This window comes from Copidosoma floridanum, unplaced genomic scaffold (assembly GCF_036245765.1).
Source record: "Copidosoma floridanum isolate Cflo_tuat_1 unplaced genomic scaffold, Cflo_Japanese_pri ptg000013l, whole genome shotgun sequence".
In the NCBI taxonomy this organism is placed as follows: domain Eukaryota; kingdom Metazoa; phylum Arthropoda; class Insecta; order Hymenoptera; family Encyrtidae; genus Copidosoma; species Copidosoma floridanum.
The window spans coordinates 10,531,694-10,556,936 of record NW_028321890.1 but is presented as its reverse complement, the minus strand read 5'-3'; the positions used below and the strand labels follow the sequence as shown (position 1 = coordinate 10,556,936).

The following is a 25,243-nucleotide window of genomic DNA, read 5'->3' as shown; positions in this document are numbered from 1 at the left end:
GAGGGAATGTATTACTGTTATTACCATACTGTGTAGAAAGTTAGTACTGTTCGGTGTAGGGTTGGAAAAAAAATTTATACATTCCTACGAGATGAAAAGAAAAAAGCCTCAGAACACAATAATTATCGCCCTTGGCTTTGCCTCGAGCGTCCATCGTATGCATTGTGTTATAAAATTATTTTTTAAATACTTCATCAAACTTACTGTTGCGTTGTTACTTATAAAATTACGTGGCAAAATAGTGGAGTAAGATTTTTTTATTTTCCTCGTCAAAAAAAATTTTTAAAGACAGCAAAGATTTTAGAAAACTCATTGTAACTTTCCTAATAATGTGATATTTACTCACCACTAGTAACACTACTATGTGCATCGAATTAATCCAGTTGTATGTTGACAAATAATCGAACTACGGCAATGTAAAACAGTGACACTATACCTACTCTGATTCGGTGCATTAAAATGTTTAATAGTACCATAAGTTATAAAGTTTTTTAATGCGAACTAATACTTAGTGATTAGATTTTGGACTGATTGCCATCTATACACTTATTTAATTATTAGTGATGGAATAATTTTTAGTTATTCACAAACAATAATAAAGAATAATGGGATTATTATAGGGAAGGAATTATAAATAAAAATTGTGGGCTCCAAAATTTGATAAAAAATGATTATCCTCTCCTACAAGAATGAGTGTCACATGACTGTCGACAGAATACGCCGTGATCTGATTGGTCGTGAGTGACGAAAGGCGGTACAGTTAAATGTACATATGAGATTGAGTAGACAAGCGCTGGGTACATCTAGCACCCTCAAAGACTAACCGAAGTCGTTTTATCGCTTAGACTTATTTTTAAAATTTAATCATTCTATTTAGATTAAATAATCATTAGAAATAAATTTGACAAAAAAATTTAGGGGGGTTAGTGCGCAGAGCGCGCAGGAAGCGAAGCCCCCTCGTAACTGTAAAAATACCAAGTTACGTGCGAACGCGACGAGGTAAGTTTGAGTAAGCAGACGAAGCCTCGATGACCGCACTACTTTTACAATTTACTTCAGATTTACATACTCGAATTTTCAAATATCGAAAAATAAGTATTTTTGCCGATATGCCTGATGTATTTTGTTTAAATTTAATCTCTTTAATCCTACTCCACAGCTTTACCGAAAAATTTACGTCAAAAAGTCGTTATAACAACGAAAACGAGGCATGTGTATCTCAAAATGCTCAAATTAAGATTAAAATTTTTTCAGTTTTAGTTTTAGCCTAAAAATGTTTTTACCATAAAGTTAGCTGCAAGCCGAATTTTTCTAGTGTATAATTGGGATAAGCGTGCTCTTAAAATTAAGCAGAGCTACCAACAGTGTGCTATTCGATACAGGTATTTCCTACAATATGATAAGGTAGCGTGGAGAATTGGGAGTTCTCAGTGGCTAAGATGGTAGAGTGCTCGCTTTCCGCCTGGAGGGCTCGGGTACCAGACTCCGCTCCGTCACTTCCTCCTAGGTAACTCTGTGGTGTTTTTTTATGTGACCTAATCACTAGGGTATCATAATAGTATGTAATTGGTGATATGATGCCTATTTACCATGGCATGCAGATTTGCAGATAATAGTAGAGAACAGCAATGCCTCAGAAGAGGGGGGGGAGTGGGTGGATGACTCTCTCATAGTATATAATACAAATTTAATAATGAAATACATGTGGCGAATCGAAGTCATGTATATCTTTGTATGTGTGTTCTCACAGCTATAAAACAAAGCCAGGCAAGACGTTGCGTTGCTAAAGTAGAATACTTACTCAGTGGCCAATTTTTAATACGCACGAAATTTAAATATCTCGAATACATCAGCATACTATCGTTCTAACCCTGAATTTCGTGCGCTTCAAACGTGAACACCTTAATTTCAGTATCTCAATGAGGATTTGTAATGAATAAATAAATTATCAGCAATAAATTTTATAATTTTTTAGTAAAAGTGATAAGTTATTATTCGTACCGTTTTTACGGTTTTCGTAAACGAATTAAAAGTAGAAAGAGTTTGATTTTTATGATAAATACAAATTACTGATAATAAATAGTAGATAATCAGTAGAAAATTAAAATTTTCTACCTTTATAATAAGATCTTTTCAAGTAACAAGTTAATCAACAAAATTTACTAAAAACTTACTATTTTATTTTTAAAAAAAAACATCGCCGCTTTACTCTAAAATTCCTCATAATTGATCAAGCCTACATTTGGTGACATAATTTGGAGCTCTAGGAGAAAAATAAGATGACAGACGATTAAAACATAACCTTATTTTTTATTTTTTTTAACCGTGTGTCATGAGTCAAAGATGCAATCGAGAAACTAACTGATTTAGGTATAATTCAATAAAACATCTAACTATAACAAATCTTGCAAACAGCTGTAGTAGTATCCAAATAATCGATAATATGAAACTCATATTATTTTTCAAAGTGCCCTAAATAACAAGCTGTAAACCTAAGCCTCATTTAATTCAGCTATTTGGGTAGTTAAAAATTATACACTAATAATTAATTTTTTAAGTAGAAGTGAAATAAGAAATTGTTGAATAAAAGCAATTGGTCAAGTAACTTGTAACATCGCTTTTTCGGTTTTCGTACGTATTTTCGTAATAAATAATTATTTATTGTGAGAATCACTTAGTTATTGAATAACTGTAATTTGGAAAGCTTAGACTCCATCAATACATAAAAAAGATATAAGAATGAAAGCTAGTTGAATAAATGACACATTCGGGATTTTTAATGCGCACAGTAACTAAAGTATTTTATTTAAAAAGAGTAATTAATTGTATGTAATTAACTTAAAAAAAATGCTGAGAATCATATGATAAAGCAGTTTAATAAAGGAAAGAAAAAAAAGCATTATAGGTGAAAATCCTGGAATAGTATAATTAAGAAAAATTTTTTTCGTTCAGTAAATTTATGAATTACTTGTACAAATTAACCTCTGCACACATTCATATATTCAAAACATCTTTATATGAGCTACTTTAAGTAGAAATTTCGGTAGTGGAACCATTGCAGATCACCGTAGCTATATTGTACAGACTTCGTTGCTATCAAGTATTGTCTAGTATTAGCGATATCTTATGTAATTAAGTTTTTTAATACAAACATTTAAAAAATTGTGTTTTTCTGAAAAGTTGCGATATCCCCATAAAAATACCTTTTAACAAAACAAAAAGGTTAGGTAAGTTTGATGTGTTGTTGACTTAATATTTTAATGTTAGGAATTGCTGAAGCCTTTATATGCTGGCAATAAATAGTTTATTCTTCCTAATAAACCTGTAGCCTTGAAAAGTTCTGAAATCCAAACATAAAAACGGTAGAGTTTTTTTTACGCAATATACATTTTATATGACACTCGTATTATAATACTGTTTAGTACTCGTACTTTAACAAAATCAAACCAAATAATATTGACTTTTGACTGGTACTTCATGCAAACCTTACATTAAATACAATAATGCCTTGCTATGTCGAAACTATATAAAAATATTAGAACATAATTTTAATTCATGTAAAAAAAGGTTTATAAACAGTACCAGTCACAAGTCAATATTATTTAGTTTGATATTACATTTGATATTAGTTTGATAGATTCATTAGGAAGAATATACTATTCATTACCAGCGTATAAAGACTTCAGCAATTCCTAAGATTAAAATGTTAACTCAACAACACATCAAACTTACCTAACCTTTTTTATTTTGTTAAAACGTATTTTTGTGGGGATGTAAATTTCTATAAATAATATAGATAATAATAGAGATGATTCAAAAAAAGATACTTACTTATTAAATTTAGGAAATTATACACAGAAAACGATTTTACATCGAAACAGCTATTGCATAATATTAAACTAAAGAAGAAAAAAAAAAAAAAAAAAAAAAGATAGTTTTAAAAATACCTTTTCCGCCCTCGGGTGGTTTTGGGAGGCTGGTACTTCCTCGGGCGAAAAAGCAGTTTTCCGGAACTCGTTCGAAAAGTCTCCTTTACGAACCTCGTTACGTCCCTCGCCTTCAGCTTGGGCCGCAAACCTCTCAGTTCGCAAACAGAGACTTTTCAAACTCGTAGGAAAACTACCATTATTCATGGATTTTTTGCATAATTTCTCTAAAATACTGTTTTTGTCAATAGATATCTCAAAAAAGTTCAAAACTTTTTCATGTCTATGAATTAAAAATGACTTCCAGTTATTTAAAAAACAAGAAAATCTTAAGACGTTCTGATTTCTTCACTGTTAAATCTAGAAATACTAAGAGCATTTATTATGTTCGGAGTTTGAGATTAAATACAAAGATTGTATAAGTAAATATATTTATTACAATGATATTCAAAAGTTTTCAAAATTACATTACGAAAAGTCAACATTTAATACTTTTAACAATTTCGTGACTACTTACATAACTTTTTTACAAAAATTTTTGCGTATGAAGAATAAAAATACTTGTTTAATTGATGGTATTAAATTTTCATATCCATTTCAGTTAGTAAAATGCTTTAGAATAATATTACACTATAGTATGTATCATTACATACATATTGTATACCATAATTTTATTGTCCAGTAATCTGAGTCTGAATTTCTTTATACTTGGTGAAACTTTTTAATTGATTAAGTATTTTGTTTATTCACATTAAGATTAAAAAACTATAACACTAAAAAAAATTTTAAATACTTGGTCACTGTGTACAAGTAAATATTAGCTTGAATACTAATGATCCTACGTCTAACAGTGTATAGTGTTTGGAGGATTATGGTAATATTTTGAAGAGCTCAATAGCGATTTTGTCATTTCATATTTTTTTTGTAAATACTAAAACTAGTGTACATTTTTTTCATAGCGCACTTCTATCATAAATCTGATATACTATTTGTAAAATACTAATTATATGTAACAGATTTATGATTCAGGCACAAATCTATGTAAAGCACTTGTCAAAATAAGCAAGGAACTTTGAAGCCCTTGAGGCAGGTGTCTTTGCAGCCACGCACCTTTGTATTGTTCAATATGAGCCAGCATTTTATTTGCAATATCAGTTCGAAAGGTCGGAGGCAAATTATTAATGCCTAAATTTATAACGGCTAGCCCCATATTACTGTTAGGATTAATTCCCACGCCAATCAGTGTTCTTCCTATTTTGCAAGCTGTCAGCATCAAATCAGCAGTCAACTGCAACTCTTGAATTTCCATAGAGGCAAACTTTGATGTTGGGTTGGCCTCATACAGTGCATGTGACACTCGTTTTATCTGCTTGGTGGTTTTCTTAAAAATAATTTAATGATTTTCAGATTATTAGATTACTTTAAACAAAAATTGAATTTTTCTATGTATTTAAAAATGTTAGATAGCTACCAAAAATGTATCAGTTGAAAGATACTCAATATTGACGTTATCGGGATCTGTTAGCAATCTATACAAAGTTGATCCTCGATTGTCTGGTACCTGCTGAAGATCATGAATCTGCTGATTCTGACTTAGTGTCAAAACCAAAGTGTCAACCCTCCCAAGTTCGAGAATCGCATTGCCAATCTTGTACTCCAGATCACGGAATACATGAGTATCTAACAATCGAGCAACAGATCTGAAATTCAATACAATTAAATGAATTAAATAAACTGAATTTGGGTGAATTAAGTGATGTTGAATATTTTGTATAACTTTTGATGTATACGTATTTTTTCCGTAGAAACATGCTAAAAAAATTAACGAAGTATTGTGTAGCAAGCAAAATATGTACAGAATAGTCCGTATGGAAATTTATTTAGAGTTAGGGTAGGGCGGGGCAATCGGAGCGGTAGAAGTAATAAGGGATTTTCTTATTATCTTTTTGTAAAATTATCTTATTGTAAAAAAAAATTATTTTTGAAAAGTTCTAACCCTAACGCATTTTTTTACAGTTGAACAAAGCAATACAAAGCTATATTTTTCTAATAAAAACAAGTTAAAGTGTACTGTCACCTTGTAGTCAAAAAAACTGGTTTTTATATCAGTTTCATCACATGAAAAATATTTGAAAAAATTTAGAAACCTCAATTTTGATACGTGAAATAAAAAATATAATATTAGCTTCATGTTCTTAAAAAATTTTTTATAAAAATTGCAACAAACTTTTTCAAAATTGATAACTTAAAAAAAGGGGCAATAGGAGCGGTTTCGTAGCGTTGGTTTTGTCTGCTCTAACCTCAAAAAAAGAAATGTAGCCATGATAAAACACAACTTGTTTCTTACTTATAAAATTTGCGTCTGTATTATTTCTTTACCAAACTACGCACACCGCTCCGATTGCCCCACTTAGTTCAACTTGGCAGTCACTTCGTTTTTAAATTTTTTAAATATTCCAAAGTGGAGGTGGAAGAATAAAATATTTTTTTACTTATTTGTAAGCCATTTAAATATCATCAAAGTTTTTTTTTTTAGTATCATAAATAAAATATTTTTCAAGTAACAGTGTTTAAAATATAAGGCTACAAAAAAGCGTTCCGATTACCCCACCCTACCGTACCAATAAAAACTAAAAAATTAGTATCCAATCTATTAATTACTTATAGATTCAATATACAAAATTTGCTATTCTTTTGGTAACATAGCAATCAATTTTTATAATCAGTAGTCTACCACGAATACCACACTATTAAAAAGTATAAGTAAGCTCTAACCATACAGTACGAGTAATTAATTTTTTTTACAGTGCAGATACTTTTCTTGATGAAAATCTAGAGAAAACATTTCAAAATTTCTGAGAAAAACCGAACTCACATCACCTTTTAGAATGTAAGCTAACTTTTCTTCATAATCGCTGTGATAATTTAATTTTAAATTGTGGATAGTTAACGTAATTATGTGTTATGTAGTAAAATTTCAAACCTCCTGGCCACACTAGTGTCGAGATATTTGATGTTAAAGTTATGGCTTTTACCAGGGAAGCAAAGTATGACTTATTTGATTTTATATGGTGATACCTATTATAATTCATAATTAGAATAACCATTCTATAGACAGAAAAAATTTTAATAATGCGTTGTACAAGGACCTTTTCATGCAAACGCTATCCTTCACCAAATTAAATGTGCTACCAACATGATATTGTACTTAGCAGGTTTAGATAGAACAGAAAAAAGAAAGGACTGATAAAAGGATCGAGCATCGCTTATGTTCTTGATCACTATGACTATGGAACTCATTAGTACAGCGTTTTATTAGTGGTAGCCGCAGACAAATACAACTAATACTTTTGAATTATGTCCTTCATTTTTTTTTAAACTTGGATTCTTGTTACAATCTAAGACAAACTATAGTAATCTTACAGCCCTTGATAAAATAAAAAGTCTATAATAGGCAATTAGTCGTATTCATCTGCAGTTAAGATCCCATCACGTCACTATCTTACTGTATGTAAAATATAGTTATTCTAATTATCATATACAATGATATTTTTTTGAGTAGTTGTTAAAGTTATCTGTGGAAATCGTGCAAAAAAGTTTCTAAATGTTTTTTTACCCACGCAAATAAAATTTTTTTTGAATTTTTCGGGCAGAATCCATGTATTTTAAAATTACGAACGACTAAAATGAATCACATGATTTTCAAAGAATTTCGTGAAAAAAATCTAAAAAAACAGTTTTTTTAATAAGGCTAGGTTAATGTTTAATAAGTCAGTTTTACTTTATTTACATCGTTGTATTTAAATTCATCAGCACTTTTTAGGTTATGGTATTAAATTTCCTCTTGGATTGCTTGATTTTATGCTTAAAAATGAAAAATGAGCATTAGTACTTTTTATTTATAATTCCAGTTGATTCACAGATGTTGTAAAAATCAGTTGCCGAGTGTACGTCCACGTCAGAACTTGGGTTCCACGCTAGACCAGCAGCAATGAGGTAACCAACCCAAGCAAATGTGTGAGATGTTAAGTGATGACTGCCAGACCAGTGAGAAATTATGATCCCGATGGAGTCTTGTTCTTCAGCTGTTTTTATGGCATTCTTTGTATTAGCATAAGTCGAGGCAGGACAACCAGCTAAGCTGTTATAACTTGCTGTTCCTGAACTAGGCAAAACATTTGCACCAGCAATCGTAAAAGGTTCTGTCCAACTGGAAAATTCATAATCGGCCTAAAAATGACAAACAATCATATATAATAAAATTTTTAGTTTATGTAGTTGTAGCTTGCAAAGGAAAACCTATATAGACACAACATCCTTACATCAATTACAGACTTTACAACAATCCTTTTTTTTTTTTTTTTTTTTTTTAAATCTGTTACGCAATATTTTTTAAGTGTGATAAAAACAAATTTATTCAAAAACCACAGATCTTTCTATATATGTACGTATTATTTCAAATTCAAGTCAAGTTTGTGTTCAAATTTAAAGAAAATTAAAGAAAATTAAATTTTTAATACGAGCATTGAAAAGCAGCTTTTTAAATTATACATTTAAAGAAGGTGCAGATCTGAAAAGTGCTTCGTATGCTAAATGGTTAGGATGCTAGCTACGTAGTCTGAAGGTCTAAAAGGTAAGTAGGTTCGATTCCCCGTAAAATTACTTCATGGTATATTACGCCATAAGGGATGAAAGTACAGCATTTCCTATTGGGTGTATAATTGCAAACACCAGGGAGTCGATGCCTAGAGATATTTGCAAAATAAAAAGTTGAAAATGGGCCTGGCACTGAAATATAAAAATCTTCATTTCAAGTGTTCAATTGTGTTGTAAATTAATTCTGCCTATATAATTTGATTCCTTCTTACTTACGGAGTACGGAGGTGCATTGATTAATTTGATTAAACATAACAATGTTTTTTCATAATGAATTTATTTAATGAAAGAGAATATGTAGGTACTATTATGCAGAGACTTTTATTTCTTTTTCAGATTGGGATTTTTTCTTTCTCAAAAGTAGATTCAAAATACTATAAATCACTAAGGATAACACGTACATTAATCATATTGATGAAGATTTGGTTATTGGGCTTATGTGAGTGTGCGTTGTCCACTGAATGTACCTATGCAGTTAAACAAACGGCTGCTACATTAAATTTTACATTTTATTGTTTAATTATTTCAAGATTATGTTAACATGAAACGTTTCCCGGCTGTGCATCAGCTTCACAAGTCTGTAATCTACATGGAAGTTGGCTCCTGAGCCTTAGGAGAGGTTGACAAAATACTTTTCTAGAAAACAAAGAATACGAGCTTCCATATAAGAGGAATGCGGCGGTTTCATTCCTTGAAATTACGGAAGAAAAGTTATCTTTGGGGGTATGGTGAAAAATAATTTACGCGGGAGACTGGCGAGAAGTGCATATAGTATACTTCATTACCTCATAAAATATTATTAATTTTGCTACTTGTATCAACTGTAACAAACCCTCAAGGAATAAACCTAAAAATTGAACTGATGTATACTAAGAGAAAAATATAGAAAAAATTACTGTGCTAGAATGGTAATCTCGTACTGTTTGTTTTAATAGAGACGTTTTACTAGTGGAACAGTAATTTTTAGTATTTGGAACAGTAATTCTTGTTGTAAGTATAGTTATTTTTACTATTTGTACAATAGACATTACTGTCCAGAATGGCAAACATTAGGTTGGCTAAAGTAAAAAGTCCCTAGATGGCGGAATGACACCAGATTACCATTCTAGCACAGTAATTTTTATTATATTTTTCTCTCAGTGTACCTATACGGCAAAAACAATTAGTGGAGTCAGCTAAAATCTCTGATAGTAATTATTGTGTAACTTCGGTAGTAGCGCTGTTGTAATTTTTTTTCAGACAGCTTTGATTATCCCAATCAGAAGTCGAGTTAGTCTTGTAACTATCACTCATACGATTTCTGGTATATACGATTACTAAATAATAGAAGCATGCGGCATTGAATTTTCATTTAACTGTTTCTTTTTTGCAGAGTTTAAGAATCAGTCGATATGTTTGCAAACGGGTTAAGTATATTGCTTTTAAGAAGAGTCTCTTTATATTTCATACTAAAAAGTTAGACTTGAGTTGAATACTTCAATACATCGCAATAATGTTCTGATTTATTAATAAAGTAGTAAAGTTGACTGAGTTGAGAGCGGGCTCGTTGTTTTTACCCTATGAAGGGTAGTAGACTTCACTGAACATTTTCCTCAGAGTAGAGTGTACAATAAATAAAGCAAGCATTAAATGCGTTTTCTTCACTATATGAGAATAGAGTTTTTCACATTTTGGCAAACAACAGTTATAAATAAGGATATTTCTACTCTTTGACAGAAAAAGGATATTTATTAGAACATAATGAACCATCGCTAGTTTCATACCTATCGTGCTCTTCTAATAGGCTATTCGCTCGAAGAATGAAGTAAGGAGGGACAAGAGAATTAAGGCCAGCGCTCATGGTGAAGAAAATACGTGAAATAAGGGTACGTCGAAGACCTAAAGCGAATGTCAAATCTTTTTTTTATCGAATGTTTTAAAAAATAGAGGTTATACGAAAAAAAATTCGTTATAATTATCATAAGGGTGAAAAGTTCTGCATAAAAATTAATACGTATTTTATATAGCATCAGTCTCAATTACAAATTATGATGATTTAGTTTGATCGAGCAATAAAAAATGTTCACCTACATAATATATATGATATAAATTAAATTAAAGAGAACAGATCTGTAAGCAATCTTACTTAAAAATTGTAATAAATATTTTTTTACTGAAAGTAATAGCTAGAAACATTTGTACATACTTAAGTGATTTTTAAACAACATTTTTTGCAAAATTTTCTTGATTTTCCGCGTTGTCTTTGTTTTTTTATAGTAAAATAGATTAAAGTATGGTTAATCCTCAGATTAATACGACTTCACGAGCTAACATTTGACTATTAGTTCACTCTTTTGTCTTATTCTTCGATTTTTTCGAGTTTCAAAAATTTTTTTAAATCATTTAATATGCAATCAGTGTACAAAAAAATTACTTAAAAACTTAAGGAGGCTTGGGCGATTTTGAATTAAATGCTGGCTAGGTCTGAAATTCAGAGATTGTATAGATAAAGTTTGCTAGATTTTTTTAGGAAAACAAAATAGGTAGGTCAACACATTTATTTTCGAGAAAATCGCTTGTGAAAATTCGTCATTTTAACACGCAACCTAACGGAACCCGAAATTCAATAGACTACCGTACCGCAATAAAAAGCTGTGGGCCCACACATTAAATTGGTACATGTACTTGAAAGTATAAAGAATCTATTATTTAAAAAAAAGAATAGGATCAACACGTTAAATTTTGAGAAAATAGCGAGGAAAACATCGAACATGAGAATTGTTTTGTTCAGGTACTTTAAGTACGCATGCGCTGTACATTCATAAATATACAAGCATGAAAATTTAAGTCTAACACAAGTATAGGTATATAATAGCAGATGAGAGCAAGAGAGTACAGTGTTGTCAGCTTTATCGTGGCAGGGCCGTCATCTTTACACAAGGTACCTCGGGAAAACTAATAAATTTTTTAATATCGATTTTCCGAATGACTTTTCCGCGTATTATTGCTATTTTGTTCACAGATGTGTATAATCAAAATGATTATAAAAAAAATATTACAAAGAATCATTTGTATGACAAGTACCCCACAGGGGCCCCTCAATAGATACGACACCAAACGCCCAAGCCTCTTTAAACTCACAATTCTACTATTTATATTGCTACCATACAAATATATATATTCACGTTTATATACCTATAGGTAGGTTATGGCATTTAAACGAACGTTTGTACCAATGATACCTTATGCTAAATGAGCCCTAACAGTGTGAACAACTATAACTCACAATGCTTTTTTTATTTAGTATACCTAATGTTATAATATCGCTAAAAAAAGAATACTAATAAAAACTTTTATGTTTAATATTTACTTTCAGCAAATAAGTCAGTATGTATGAGTTACTTCATTTTCATTTACCGATAATTTAATAACTGTTTAAAAATGAAAGTTTTAATCTTAAAACTTCAATATTCATTTTGTTGACAATTCAATAATTGTTAAAAGTAGTTATATGATGAAAAAGTTGGTTATGATAGCAATTTTTAATGAAAATAAAATTAGGTTGGTAAATCTTTTCAATACTATAATCGGGTAGACAATCTTACACGAGTAACCAAGAACGGACCAGCTTTCCTTATAGCATCTTCTCAAATCGCCATCCCTTGGCAAATACTAAACTTGAAAATATTCTACGTAAGCATATAGTACATGAAGACCAAAGCTCAGTGAAACAGTGATCATATATTATATTCCTTAGTAAAAATTCAAAGGCAAGGCCTAAACGTGGTTTAATTTTAAATGGCCAAATTTTAAATGTATACATAAATAAATTCAAGAGAACATCCGAAAGAATATTCCGTTTTTGTCCACATTTTTTTAATAAAAATTTTTTTTGGTGTATACCCTCGAGATGGGGCGTATTTTATTTGCAATATCATGTACTGTGAGAGAAAAATCATGAACGTAGATTTTAGAAGAAATGACACTATTTTTTTGCTATTTACCCTGGTAGAAAATTACTACATAAACTAACTAGAAACTCGCTAAAGTACATGCGTAAATGGTCCTATAACATATTGACGAGTTTCTAGCCAGTTTATGTAGAAACTTTTTTACCAGGGTACATGTTAAAATTATATCCATACACATCATGTACATAGATATAATTTTTGCACGTAAATTGCGGAAAACCAGTGTCACCTCCACTGAAACCCGCGTTCACAAATTTTCCGTCATAAAGTTCATGTGCAATGAAAAACCTGACAAAACTAGCCACATTTGTCCCAAATCGGTTTAGTAGTTTTTTTTGCAAATTGCAACATACCGCTATTTTGGCCGTTTTTTAAAAACTCATAACTTCGGTTTCTTTGCATATTAAAGGATGAAATTTGAAGACAGTATGTCTGTAAAGTAAAACTCAAAGTATGCTAAAAATTCTCATCGATTAAATTTTCAGTTTTTGCAAAATGTCGTATTAATATAAAAAAGATTTGGAACCACATAGCAATTTTTTAAAAGCCCTTTTGTTCCTCAAGAGTTACTGAACCACTTACCAACAAATTACCTAATGATCATTAAAAAATGGAATTTGCTACTCAAGATAAGTAGAATGTAAAAAAAATTTAGTAAGCAGTAATTTGTTATGACAAAAATATCAATAAATAATCAATTTTAAATACCTCAGTCTACCCAATTCCATTTTTTATTTGCCAGTATGAATTTCTATGGCAAAAACCGTAATTTTATCACACTATAAGTAAGAGGTAGAAGTTACAAGCTTTGAACAAAATTTTTTTCGCAAATCCAACCTACAACTGTACACAATCATTTTATTCATAGGCCTTAAATTAAGGCTTATTCTTTGTTACCAATGGAACAAATGTCCTAAGATGCACAAGAACCGTACAATTAATATTTTAAACAGTATCAAGAGAATCGCTCACGTAATGGTTCGCAAACACAACTGATGCAGGCTATATTTGTAGATTCTTGTTTACATTATAGCAGTACATATCGAATTGCTAATAATTCGGTATCAAAATCGCTGAAATCTCTGTCAAGTGGAGATCTTGATTTGCATTTGTTTCCAGATATTCCCTTTGAGAATGGCATGTAGCACCCCCATCAGTAGCAAATTTGGAAACCTGGGGGGAAGCCTGTGGCATCAAATTTACATAAGTTCACAGATATCTTTGAATATCTTAAAAGTTAAGCATTTTATGGTACGACACGAAGCGTAAAAGTTATAGGAAATTCAATTATAAGTAAGTATCTTTTTATCCCATGTAAATTAAAGTAGCCGTTTTATATCACAATCGTTGAAAGGATCAAGAGTCTGCGAAAGTATGATATATATAATTATAGTATATAGTGCATCCAAACGGTCTGTCTGCTCGGCGTTTTCCTCTCAGTATTGCTATACATATGGTGAAGCAAACGCAACGAACAGTTTTTCCTTGTATTCATCAAGCTTGAAACAGCTGTAATGATGGAACGATAGCAGTGATTTGCATGGAATGAAAAGGCACTTACTAATAACTAAATTTACTGTACTATCATAAAACGCTGATATTTCTATGTATTTGAAGATATTTACAGACTACGTGGATTTGATGCCACTGGCTTTCCTCCAGGTTTCACTCAACCCACACCATGGGTCCTGGTGAATATCATTTTATCCCCACCAGGTTAATGTTCGGAGACAATACAAGCGACTAACACTTTAAAAGATTTATAACTAGATGATTCAAGTTCAAAATGTTCAACGTCCATAGATAGTAACGAATCTACAAATTTACTGTCTCAATATTTTTTATAAAGAAATCTTCATCATCAATAAAAATACAATTAAGCATACAATTTGAAAATTTGTTTATTATAACTTTATTGAATTCGTAATCAGCAACTCAATAAACTTATAAAGTGATGTGTGACTTGATTTTGTTCAAATATATGTGGTATTGTCTGCTAGAAGTTAGTTTTTTTTTATTTGAATAAATATTGATAATTTCAAGTCATTTGTATTTAGTATTTGCAAGCAAGTTATTTATTCGCAACAAGACATATTTTGTATCAGTAGAAAAAGGGCTACAGGAATAGTTAAAAATAATGGGATCCGAGTTACAAGTGTAAATGAGGTTAAGGCCTAGCAAAGTACTAGTTTCTCATAAAAATCACTTAAATGATGTACGGGAAGGGGACAAAAATTGAAATTTAAAATTTCAAGAGTATTTTACATTTTGTTCATTATAAAGTTAAGTCTTCTGACTAATAAACGATAATGGACAAATCGCAATTGCAAGGAAGACTATCATTTCATAATTATATTAATATTATTTATATAATTGTTAAATACATACTAAAAGCATTTGAAATTATTTCCAACGTCAACACTATTCTAAAACACTGTAGATTAAATTTTTTAATAATGTGTCATAAAAATCATGTTAATTCTGAAGAAAATATATCTTTACAAACACTTACTTTGTTTAAAAGGATGAAAAATAGGATAATATTAAATAATCATGAGAAATACAAAAGAGTTTCATTATTTTCTTTATTTCGAAAAAATTTTACAATGTAAATAATCTTCAGATACTCAGACTTAACATACTTATTCTTTTTTTTAAAGTTCTTTATTTTAACTTATTTTGCCCATTACGAAATTCTCTATTAAAAAAAAAATTGTTTTTAAACATTAATTTTTCAGTAAAAAAAGTTTTAAAAAAATAGAAGTAGTAATTCTTCTGTATCCATGTTGTTGTATTCATGGAAAATTGTCATTTAGTTACAAACGTAGACATAATGCCCTAAGACGAACTTCGTTTATACAAATGTTAACCATAGTTATGATAGTCACATAAATAAATGTAAATAATATCACTTATAGGTCTTAATGAATATAACTATTGTACAATTTCAAGTTAAAAGAAGGAGGCCAATATTTTCGAAACTGCGAGAAGTATAATAAAAAGTGTCAGTAAGCCCTGTTATTTTATTAAAATTTTTATTGGTCAACTACTGTCAAACTTACTATGTTTAATAATTACATTAAAAAGTAGTTTTAAGACTAAATTTTTACAAAAATTTATCACATACAAATTGTACTCCTACATATATAGCTCTCAGTTTCTTAACACAAATTTTTTTTTATCTATTACTCAAAAGTATTTTTACGAAAATAATTATGCATACATATTAAACAAGCTTAAAGAATTTACGCTACAAGACTAGATAAGAATGCTTTGATTTTAAAAAGTATACAATAACCAGCATGTGTACATTTTAAAATACTTAATTTTATCTAAGTCAGTATTACTATTGGCTTAAGAAAAATTTGAAAAAATGACAGTTTGCACTGAATTATATTTATTTTCCCAAAAGTGGCTTACTAAGGTTCTGCTTTAAACATTTACTCACTAAATATAGAATTTTGAATTTTCGATAAGCTCTTAGTCTCGTAAATGCAGTAATTTATCTGTACTTGGTGGATTTTAACAAACACTGTTTCGTCACAATCAAAAACAGTTGGAAAAATTGTAATGACTAAGATAATAACAATAATGTGCATCCAATTTTTGAAAAAAGAGTATGTGTTACACTACTACACTATTGTTTGTAAAAAAACAGCTTTTACTAGGGCATCTGGATAGTAATAATAAATGATATGCAATATTAACAAGCATTCTTTGAAGACTTATAAAACTTAAACGACATCATTCAAATCGTAACTGAGAATTTGTAATGTATACATCAAAAAGCTTTAGAATTCAGTACTTTCAGGCAATTCAGGCAACTTTACTCAACATAGAAACAGAAAATAAGACGGACTCTTTCCTAACATCTCAGAACTTATCGATAAGTTTACTTTGATTTTATAGTTTTATAACATTATTTATTTAACAGCTAGTTATTTTATCGAAAAAATAAGAAGAGACGCATATTCTTGACACTTGAAAAATGAGTCAAGCCAAAATTTGGCAAAATTGATAAGGAATTCAAGGCAAAAGGAGAAAAATAAGATGTCAGAAAGGTGTGATATGATTTTTCACTTTTCTTCTTCAGAATTTAATGAATCTCGACAAAATCAAGTTTCAATCATTCTTTGGAAAGTCATCATTGTACGTCTATTCTTTTTCTGGTATAAAAATATACTAAATTAATTTATTATTGCTCAGTACAATAGAAAATTCATTAAATCAAAGTACAATCTTATGCCAAATTCCGTCAGGTGGTGTTATTTGTGATGTTAACTTTTTTCAATGTAATATTTTGAAAAAAAGGAAAATTATTGCACATTCATGAATCTTCAAGCAATGAATATAGCTTAATTTTAGCAAGATTAATTGAAGTATGAAAAAAAGAAGTTACAAATCAGATCACACGTTATCAGTCCGGCATTTGATTTTTCGCTTTTCATCTTAAGTTCTCGAACAATCTTGTCAAGTTTGGGCTTGATTTATTCTTTGAAGTATCAAGAATGTGCGTCTTCTCTTACTTTTTCGATAAAATAGTTAGCTGTTACAGAACTAATGATGTAAAACCTTAAAATTAAAGTAAAGACTACCCGTATGAACGAATAAATAAATAACTGTAATAAGAAAAAAATTTAAGTTATAATAGATACTTTTTTAAATGTACGTCTCTTAGTTTAAAAATTAAGTTTAAAGTAGTGAATAATCACTTAATATAATATAATTTAACTTGAAAATCTTAAAAAAAGGTTAATTCAACTGCACTATCATCATGTAGATGTCTTGGCCATAAATGTTTTTCGAAGCCCCATTTAATGATTTTTGGAGTTGTTCCATTTCTGAACTTTTGTAATACCTGGAAAGCTGACAATTTATATACATTTGTATTTTGGCAGTACTGAACCAACTATAAAATTTTATATTTCTAGCTACTAGACAATCTAAGATCTGGAATTCGCTGTGTACAGTAATCTAAAACAGCGCCATCTGAACAGCAAGAATAACATACGATGCTAGATAACAGGAATACAAAGCCTCTTATGTGTACTTTGTTAATTATTTTGTTAGTTTTAATGCATTTTTTATGTTGAAAGTATGGATTTTCAGTGTTAAGAATTTGTAGTGTAACAGAAAGTAATTTTGTTACATTATTTATTTATTTATTTTTTAACTGTATAATAACAATTATCTATTTAAAACAAATTTTTGGCGCTAAAAATCGATATTTTAGGTATCAAACTGCATTTAAACTACAAAAAATAATTAACAAAGTTTGCAGCCCATAATAGGCGATATAATCAGTTATTCAGCATGGTCTCTTCTTGCCGTATCGGTGGTGCTGTTTTAAATTTCTACACATAGCGAATACACCCCAAAAATCAGCAAACGGGACTTTGATAAGTCTATTTTTATACGAATACGATAAAATCCATTCTAGCAGTCATTAGATTTTTAGTGTCCCTTAATCTTTTTCAGTAGTATTTCTCAATCATTTGCCAATATCTTATCTCCCCTTGAGAATTCTATTGGGTATATAATGTCTAAGTAGAAGTTTAAGATTTGTATTAACTAGTATTTGTCAGATCAATAACATTATTAGATTAGGTAAAGGTAGAATACTCACTTCCGAAATCAGTGATGTTTTTTACACGAACTCTAGCTGTGGGTATGCACATAAGGACCAAATAAAGAAATATTAGATAATTTGTACGGCTGAACAGAGTATGGTCAAAAATAATTACTCTGAATCCATGTTAGCCGTACACAAGCAAAAAAAATTTGTACCGTGAGAGTACAGGGGTCCAGCTTAAGAGAGTACAAACACGCATTAAACGCATACAGTACAGCTGTCTGTTCGCAGCTATCCCAACTTTGGACTCGTACAGTTCAAAGCAACGCTGTACTGTAGAGGTCTAAGGAGGGGGCTGTCTGAGCTAGCGCTTGGAGCGTATACGTTCTAACCTCCGAGCTCGAGCTGTAACTGCCGATGTATAGTTACGGTGTATATGAGGTCCCTACGGTCCGCAAACTCAGCATAGATGGCGTACTGTAGCTAAAAAAAATGGCGTCATTGACACAAATGTAGTATTTATGATCTCCTGACGTCAGCGTGACGGATATGTTGTCACATAAGTAAGTTCACATTACCGTATACCGTTGTCACTTATAGCCTTAGTGTGTCAGTGACGCCATTTTTCTCTTAGCTACAGCACGCCATCTATGCTGAGTTTACTGATCGTAGGGACCTTATAGTCAGCTCCTGCTAACATGTACATATGTCTGCCAGACAGCACGTCTGTGATCACTATATATATACTAGTGGGGCTAACGCCCCCCTGCGCGCACTGCGCGCCAACCCCCCAACTTCCGAATAATTTATAAGAAATACATTTTTACAATTTTTTTATATTTATTTTTATTTATTTATAACTTTTTCAGTTACACAGTAAAGTAATTGTTGGAAAATGATATATATTGGAATACGATAAATTTGACGTCATCACGTCAAATTTTTAATGGGAATTTGTGATTCCTGATACATCAAGTTATCTTGAAACATTCAAGTTATTATCTGAAATAAAAAAATACGTAAACTTTTTAATCAAATCCAATATTCTATTCATGTTAATTAATGATATTAAACATACATTAAAGTAGGAAAATCAAATGAACTAAATGAAGAAATAGTAGATAAAATTAGTAGTTATGTAGATGCTGGATATGTAAGTCCAATGAAAGCAGCTTGGAGACTTCAAGAATATCCAATTTGTGGTAGAAGTCATACAGTTGTAAATCTAGCTGTTCATCTTGAAAATAAACAAAAACTCATATTTGAAGAAAATAATATCAAAAATGTGATAAAAAATTATCAAACACCCCTTACAGCTTGGTTTAAATTAAATAAAGTAGATGATTTTGCAAAATCACTAAAATATGTTAACATTCCAGAACATTACATTTTTGACTATAAACTTAAAATTTGGAAAAAAAGAAAACTTACACTGAAAAATATTGCTATAGGTAGATTAAACATAGTATCTCCAAAAGATCATGAACGCTTTTTTTTAAAACTTATTTTAAATAAATTACAGGAGGCTACATTGTTTGAAGACGTTAAAAAAAATAATGGAATAACATATAAAAATTTCAGGGATACTGCAATTGCAATAGGTTTAATAGAACATGATTCTGAAATCGACAATATTTTTAAAAAAGCCATAACAATTATGTTTCCATACCAGTTAAGACAATTTTTTGCTTGGTTTTTGATTTCAGAAAACATTCAAGGAGATAAAATATGGAATGAATATAAAAAGTATTTTACGGAAGACTTCGATAATGATAATAATAATTGTGCTCTTCTACATATTGATCAAATTTTGGTATCGGAAGGTAAATCATGTGAGACTTTTAGTTTACCGACACCAACCATTAGCAACTATATAAATAATTGCAATATTGAGGAAATATCTTTCAGTAAAAAGATGTTCGATATAATGTACACAAATTTAAATGAAGATCAAAGAAAAATTTTTAAAACTATTTGTGAACAAGATGAAAAAGTATACTTCATAGATGGTCCTGGTGGATCCGGAAAAACCTACTTATATAAGACACTCATTTATTACTTTATTTCTAGAGGTAAAAATATTTTGTCAATGGCTTGGACAGGAACTGCATCTGTATTGCTACCAGAAGGTATGACCAGTCATAGAACTTTTCGTTTACCTCTAGACTTAGATAATATTAAAAGTGTATTTTTAGAATTTGAAACTAAAAAAAAAAATTAAGGAAAGTTGATTTAATAATATAGGACGAGGCTTCTATAATTTCGAAAAAAGCTTAAGAAATCGTTGATTGAACGTTGAGAGCCTTGTGTAATACAAAACTTTGCTTTGGTGATAAATTAATAGTATTAGGAAGAGATTTTCGACAAATCCTTCCAGTTATAAAGAACGGTAATAGAACTATAATATTAGAAGAAACTATTAAATCATCATTTTTATGGAACTTCTTCAAAATTTTAAGATTACAAAATAATATCCGTTCTAGTAATAACGAATTTTTAAAATTATTGTTAAGGTTTGGAGAAGGGGACATAGAAACATTTAATATTCCTAAATCCTGGATAACAGATGATGTCTGTACCAACATTTTTGGTAATTACAGCAACTGTTTTGACAATAACGTCATACTAACTTCACATAATGAATATACTTTTTTTGTAAACAATGAATTTTTAAGTAAATTACATGGGGAAACTAAAACTTATTACAGCATCGATACTGCAACATATAAAGATGTTGATAAATCAGATGATAATATTCATATAAATTTTCCCGTAGAAATGTTAAACAACATTCGTGAAAGCTTGCCACCTCATGAACTTAAATTAAAAATAGGTACAATAGTAATGTTAATTCGAAATTTGAGTATATCAGACGGATTATGTAACGGTACACCATTGCGAATTACTAAATTACTGAAGTATAACGTAGAAGGCGAAATAGTAACGGGAGAAAAAATTGGTAATAAAGTTTTCATTCCAAGAATTACATTAAATACTGGAAATACTTCATCATTACCTTTTATTTTATATAGAAAACAATTCCCATTAGTTGTAGCATTTGCTATGACTATAAATAAGTCTTAAAGTCAAAATTTTGATAACGTGAGATTATACTTAACAAAACCTTTATTTTCTCATGGTTAATTATACGTGGCTTTATCAAGATGCAAAAATAAAAATGGAATTTTTGTTCAAGTCGATAGAGAAAACAGTTTAGAGATTGAAAATATAGTTTGGAAAGAAATTTTTGAATATAATAATGTATCTAATATTCATAACATGATTTAATTATTATTTTTTTATGTATAGGTAAAATTTATTAATTAATAATACATATCATGAATGTATATCGTGTTCATCTATTGTACCAATTTCAGCATTAATTTTAAAACAAAATAGAAATAGACGTAAGTCTTCGTGGTTTCATCAGGCTTTATAAGATGACTCATAAAGTGATGCGAAACTTTCATTGTTTATATTAATGATCCTCTAAATTTAACTTAAGTTTATGTACGTAAAAAGAAGAATTGTGTAATAAAGGACTATATAAGTGATGATGATATAATTATTATGCGCACCAATATATGTTTATATATTATTTGGTTTCAAAATATTGTTAACTCCATATAAATTGGTTTTTAAACGTACTTAGTTGTATAAATAATAATGTTTTGCGCAACAACCCCCTATGAATCAATTTATGACTTTAAATTTCTTCTTGACGATGAAATAAATCATGGCAATAAGACAGTTTTGTCTAAAGATAGGTAAAGACGGTATGATTACGGTCAGGTTTCAAAAAAGTGGTGTGGGGAGGCCGTGGGGGCCATGAAAAAATTCGTGGGGGTCAGTGGGAGGGCCATAGGGGGTAGGCGGGGGAATGTGGGATGTTTTGAGAAAAAATACTATACAATATTTCCATGTGATTTGGTAGGAATGTGGTAATAGACTTTAACACATTGACAGGGCTGGCAAAATACAACATTACAAAATGCTAACGAAAAAAGTCAGCCCACCAAAAACTTTATGCTTACAAAGAAACCAAGGGATCCAGTAAATCGAAATACAATTAATTGTATTTAAGTTTAGCTGATTACAGTATTGTGCAGTATTCTGTAACTATTTAATTAAATATTAAAACATACATCGTTATTATCTCATGAAGCCATACGTGGTTGAACCCCCTGGCTTGAATAAAGACTTATACCATACTTCTATACTGTTAATATAATATTTTGTGGGGGGTCGGTGCGGGGGCGGTGGGGGCCATGAAAAATTGTGCGGGGGGTCGGTGGGGAGCTGTAGGGGGTTTTGAGAAAAACTACGATATGTCAAAATAAGCAAGAAAATAACGGATTTTTACCTTATTTTGTGGGGGGTTGGTGGGGGGGCGGTGGGGGGCAAATGGGGTTTGTGTGGAATGCCCCACTGAGTTAACTATATAATATAGGAAGATATATATATATATATATATGTATATATACACACATATACACCGTAACTATACATCGGTAGTTACAGCTCGAGCTCGGAGGTTGGAACGTATACGCTCCAAGCGCTGGCTCCGACAGCCCCCTCCCTAGACCTTTACAGAACAGCGTTGCTTTGAACTGTACAAGTATAAAGTTGGGATAGCTGCGAGCAGACAGCTGTACTGTATGCGTTTAATGCGTGTTTGTACTCTTTTAAGCTGGACCCCTGTACTGTCACGGTACAAATTTTTTTTGCGTGCATACCTAAGGTAGTTACCAAAAATGTAACTTAATTAAATTAGAATACTGGGCCAAGAAAAAACCAGATCAAAAAGTAAGTTGTATGATTACGTTGTGATTACAACTAACGATATTTTTGGTTTAAATTTAATTAAATAAAATATTTACATAATGTCAAGCATGAACTGTTAAGTCAGAACTATCTTGGTGTTATCTGATTATACCTACGCTCAGTATATTATTGGCTGTGCCTAACACATTCTATGACACCTAATCCATTTGTTTTTAGCTGTCTCCGTTACAGCTTGGTCTTAGGCCGTAAAATGCTACTATGTACTCGAACATGGTGTTAAATTACATATGCTTGAATTCAGCTTTTAGGCTTGATGACAAGTTTAATGTGCACAATCAATTAACACCTATTGTATTAGGACTGAAGAAGTGTAGTCGCATTTGTTCTGTCACGATACATTAAATTCGCGTTAAATTTTAACGCAACAGTTAATTTCTCTATAGTGTGAGTCAATGTTAAAAGTGCTAGGGACATCAAAATATTAGATCGTAAATTGTTAATTTATTTTGTAAAAGACAGATTCAGTGTGTGTACGCTAATAAGATACGTAGTACTAATAACGTAGTAAATATGCAATAAAGTAAACTTGACATGAATGAAAAAAATCTGCATAGGACTCAGATTGTTTCAATTCACTGTCAAACACATCAGTCAGTGTATAGTGAGATCTACTCACTTAGGTACAACTACATTAAGTAAAAAAACATTATAAATCAAGAAATGTCAAAACATTTATTGTAGAAGTGATTTTACTCAGATTTGTTATTTATACATGCATACCTACTAACTTTAAATTCAGAGATTAGAAGTAAAATGGCTGTAAACTTGACATCCCATAAAATTGAAAACCTTCCAAACGACACCGTTCGTTTTCACACATGGTAGGCGCAATGGTCACTGAAATGCAAACTGTTCACTTAGTTACACACGCAGTGTATTGAAAAAAAAAAAAAAAAAATTTTAAACCGTATGTATAACTGATAACTGTAATAGCACTTATTACAACTTTTATTAGAATCTTGTTTCCTTACGTGCACTCATATCAACTAAGGACTGATGATTATACAGCAAACAAAAAATTAAAGGATGTTGAATATTCGTGAAAGTTCTCGGAAAACGTTCGTTGACTCAGCATTGTAAAGCGGTATGCTGACTGCTGTGTACGTGTGAAAAAGAGAATTATACGTATAAACGTATGACTATGTATGTGAGTGTGCACTTAAAAATTTCAGACCAATGTGTAGCACGGAGCCACCTGACCATATCTGTTCGTTATTGTAGTCACAACGATCAGTCATACCGCTTTATAGTTAACTTGCCGTTGTAGAGTTTCCATGTAATAAAACTCGGCTTTGATCAACTTAAAAATGTTTAACTCATTAATAAAATTCAATATAATCTTTTAGTAACAATGTAATTAGACTAAACAAAATTGCAAATTGTTTTTTAAAACGAAGTTCTTTATGTCGCGTGCTTGGGGGGCTGGAATTTAAAAAACGACAGATTTTCATGAAACGAAAGTTGCTTACTAGAAATCTCCTCCTCCTAATTCATTTTATTTCCCCCCTTACTCCGTCGCCCTCGCCATCAGTCCCCTACACACTTCTCCTCACCCTATCAGTTCCAACCGTACTGCGCTAGTCTCCTGCACGCCTCCTCTCATCACTCCCCGTTTTGCCTCATCCTATCATTCCCATTCACACAACATCATCAAAACACACACACCAAGCAATTAATTTTCCATTCAATCATAATTTTTTTTCCCCACGATAATTTATATTCAACCTTAAATTAAAAACACTTTCCAAGAGATTTCAACCCTCGACCTCCTGCTACGAACGCTCCCAACATGAGAATTTCAGTTTCTTCTACTTATACGGTGGTTTGTAACTGAATTTCAATTTAAATATTCATTTACTGATTATTAATTAATTTGGTTTGATAATATGTTCTATTAGTTATTAAATTATTTATTTGATTAACTACTTTTTTTTTTTTTTTAATTTAATGATAATTCTTCAAACTTAAGTACAATCTTTTTTCTAGGAGCAGCTTTTCCATACATTAATTTAATTTTTATTGATTTGTTAATTTTCAAATAGATCAATAAATAATTATTTTTTTACAATTTTTCATTTTTTTCATCGTTTTTTCATCAATGGTTTATTCATACGAGGTTCTATGAATACAGTAATTAATTTTAATTGCTTTTTATTCTTTCATAATTTTTGTATTCGAGACTAAGATGATTTTTTTAAGTTAAAAACGTTCATCACAGTTAGCGGGGGGAAAGTTTAGAGAGGTAGGAGGAGCGCAAATATGTAGCAACGCTGGAAATCATTTTTTTTATATGT

At 30.6% G+C, this 25,243-nt stretch overlaps 1 protein-coding gene across 3 annotated transcripts in view; it reads right to left on the bottom strand.

Annotated features, from left to right (window-relative positions):
* Positions 1-4,732: 4,732 nt before the first annotated feature.
* LOC106645899 (uncharacterized) overlaps positions 4,733-25,243 on the bottom strand; it is a 162,758-nt gene continuing 142,247 nt past the window's right edge. Inside the window, exons 9-11 of one of the 3 annotated variants that reach the window (XM_089590977.1) lie at positions 7,816-8,156; positions 5,398-5,629; positions 4,733-5,307 (exon numbers count right to left, since the gene is read on the bottom strand). In XM_089590977.1, coding sequence (XP_089447103.1) covers positions 4,945-5,307; positions 5,398-5,629; positions 7,816-8,156 — 936 coding nt within the window. In that variant the 3' untranslated portion in view covers positions 4,733-4,944. Of the gene's footprint in view, positions 5,308-5,397; positions 5,661-7,815; positions 8,157-25,243 lie in introns of all 3 variants that reach the window. The other 2 variants (XM_089590976.1, XM_089590978.1) reach the window with 2 other exon arrangements.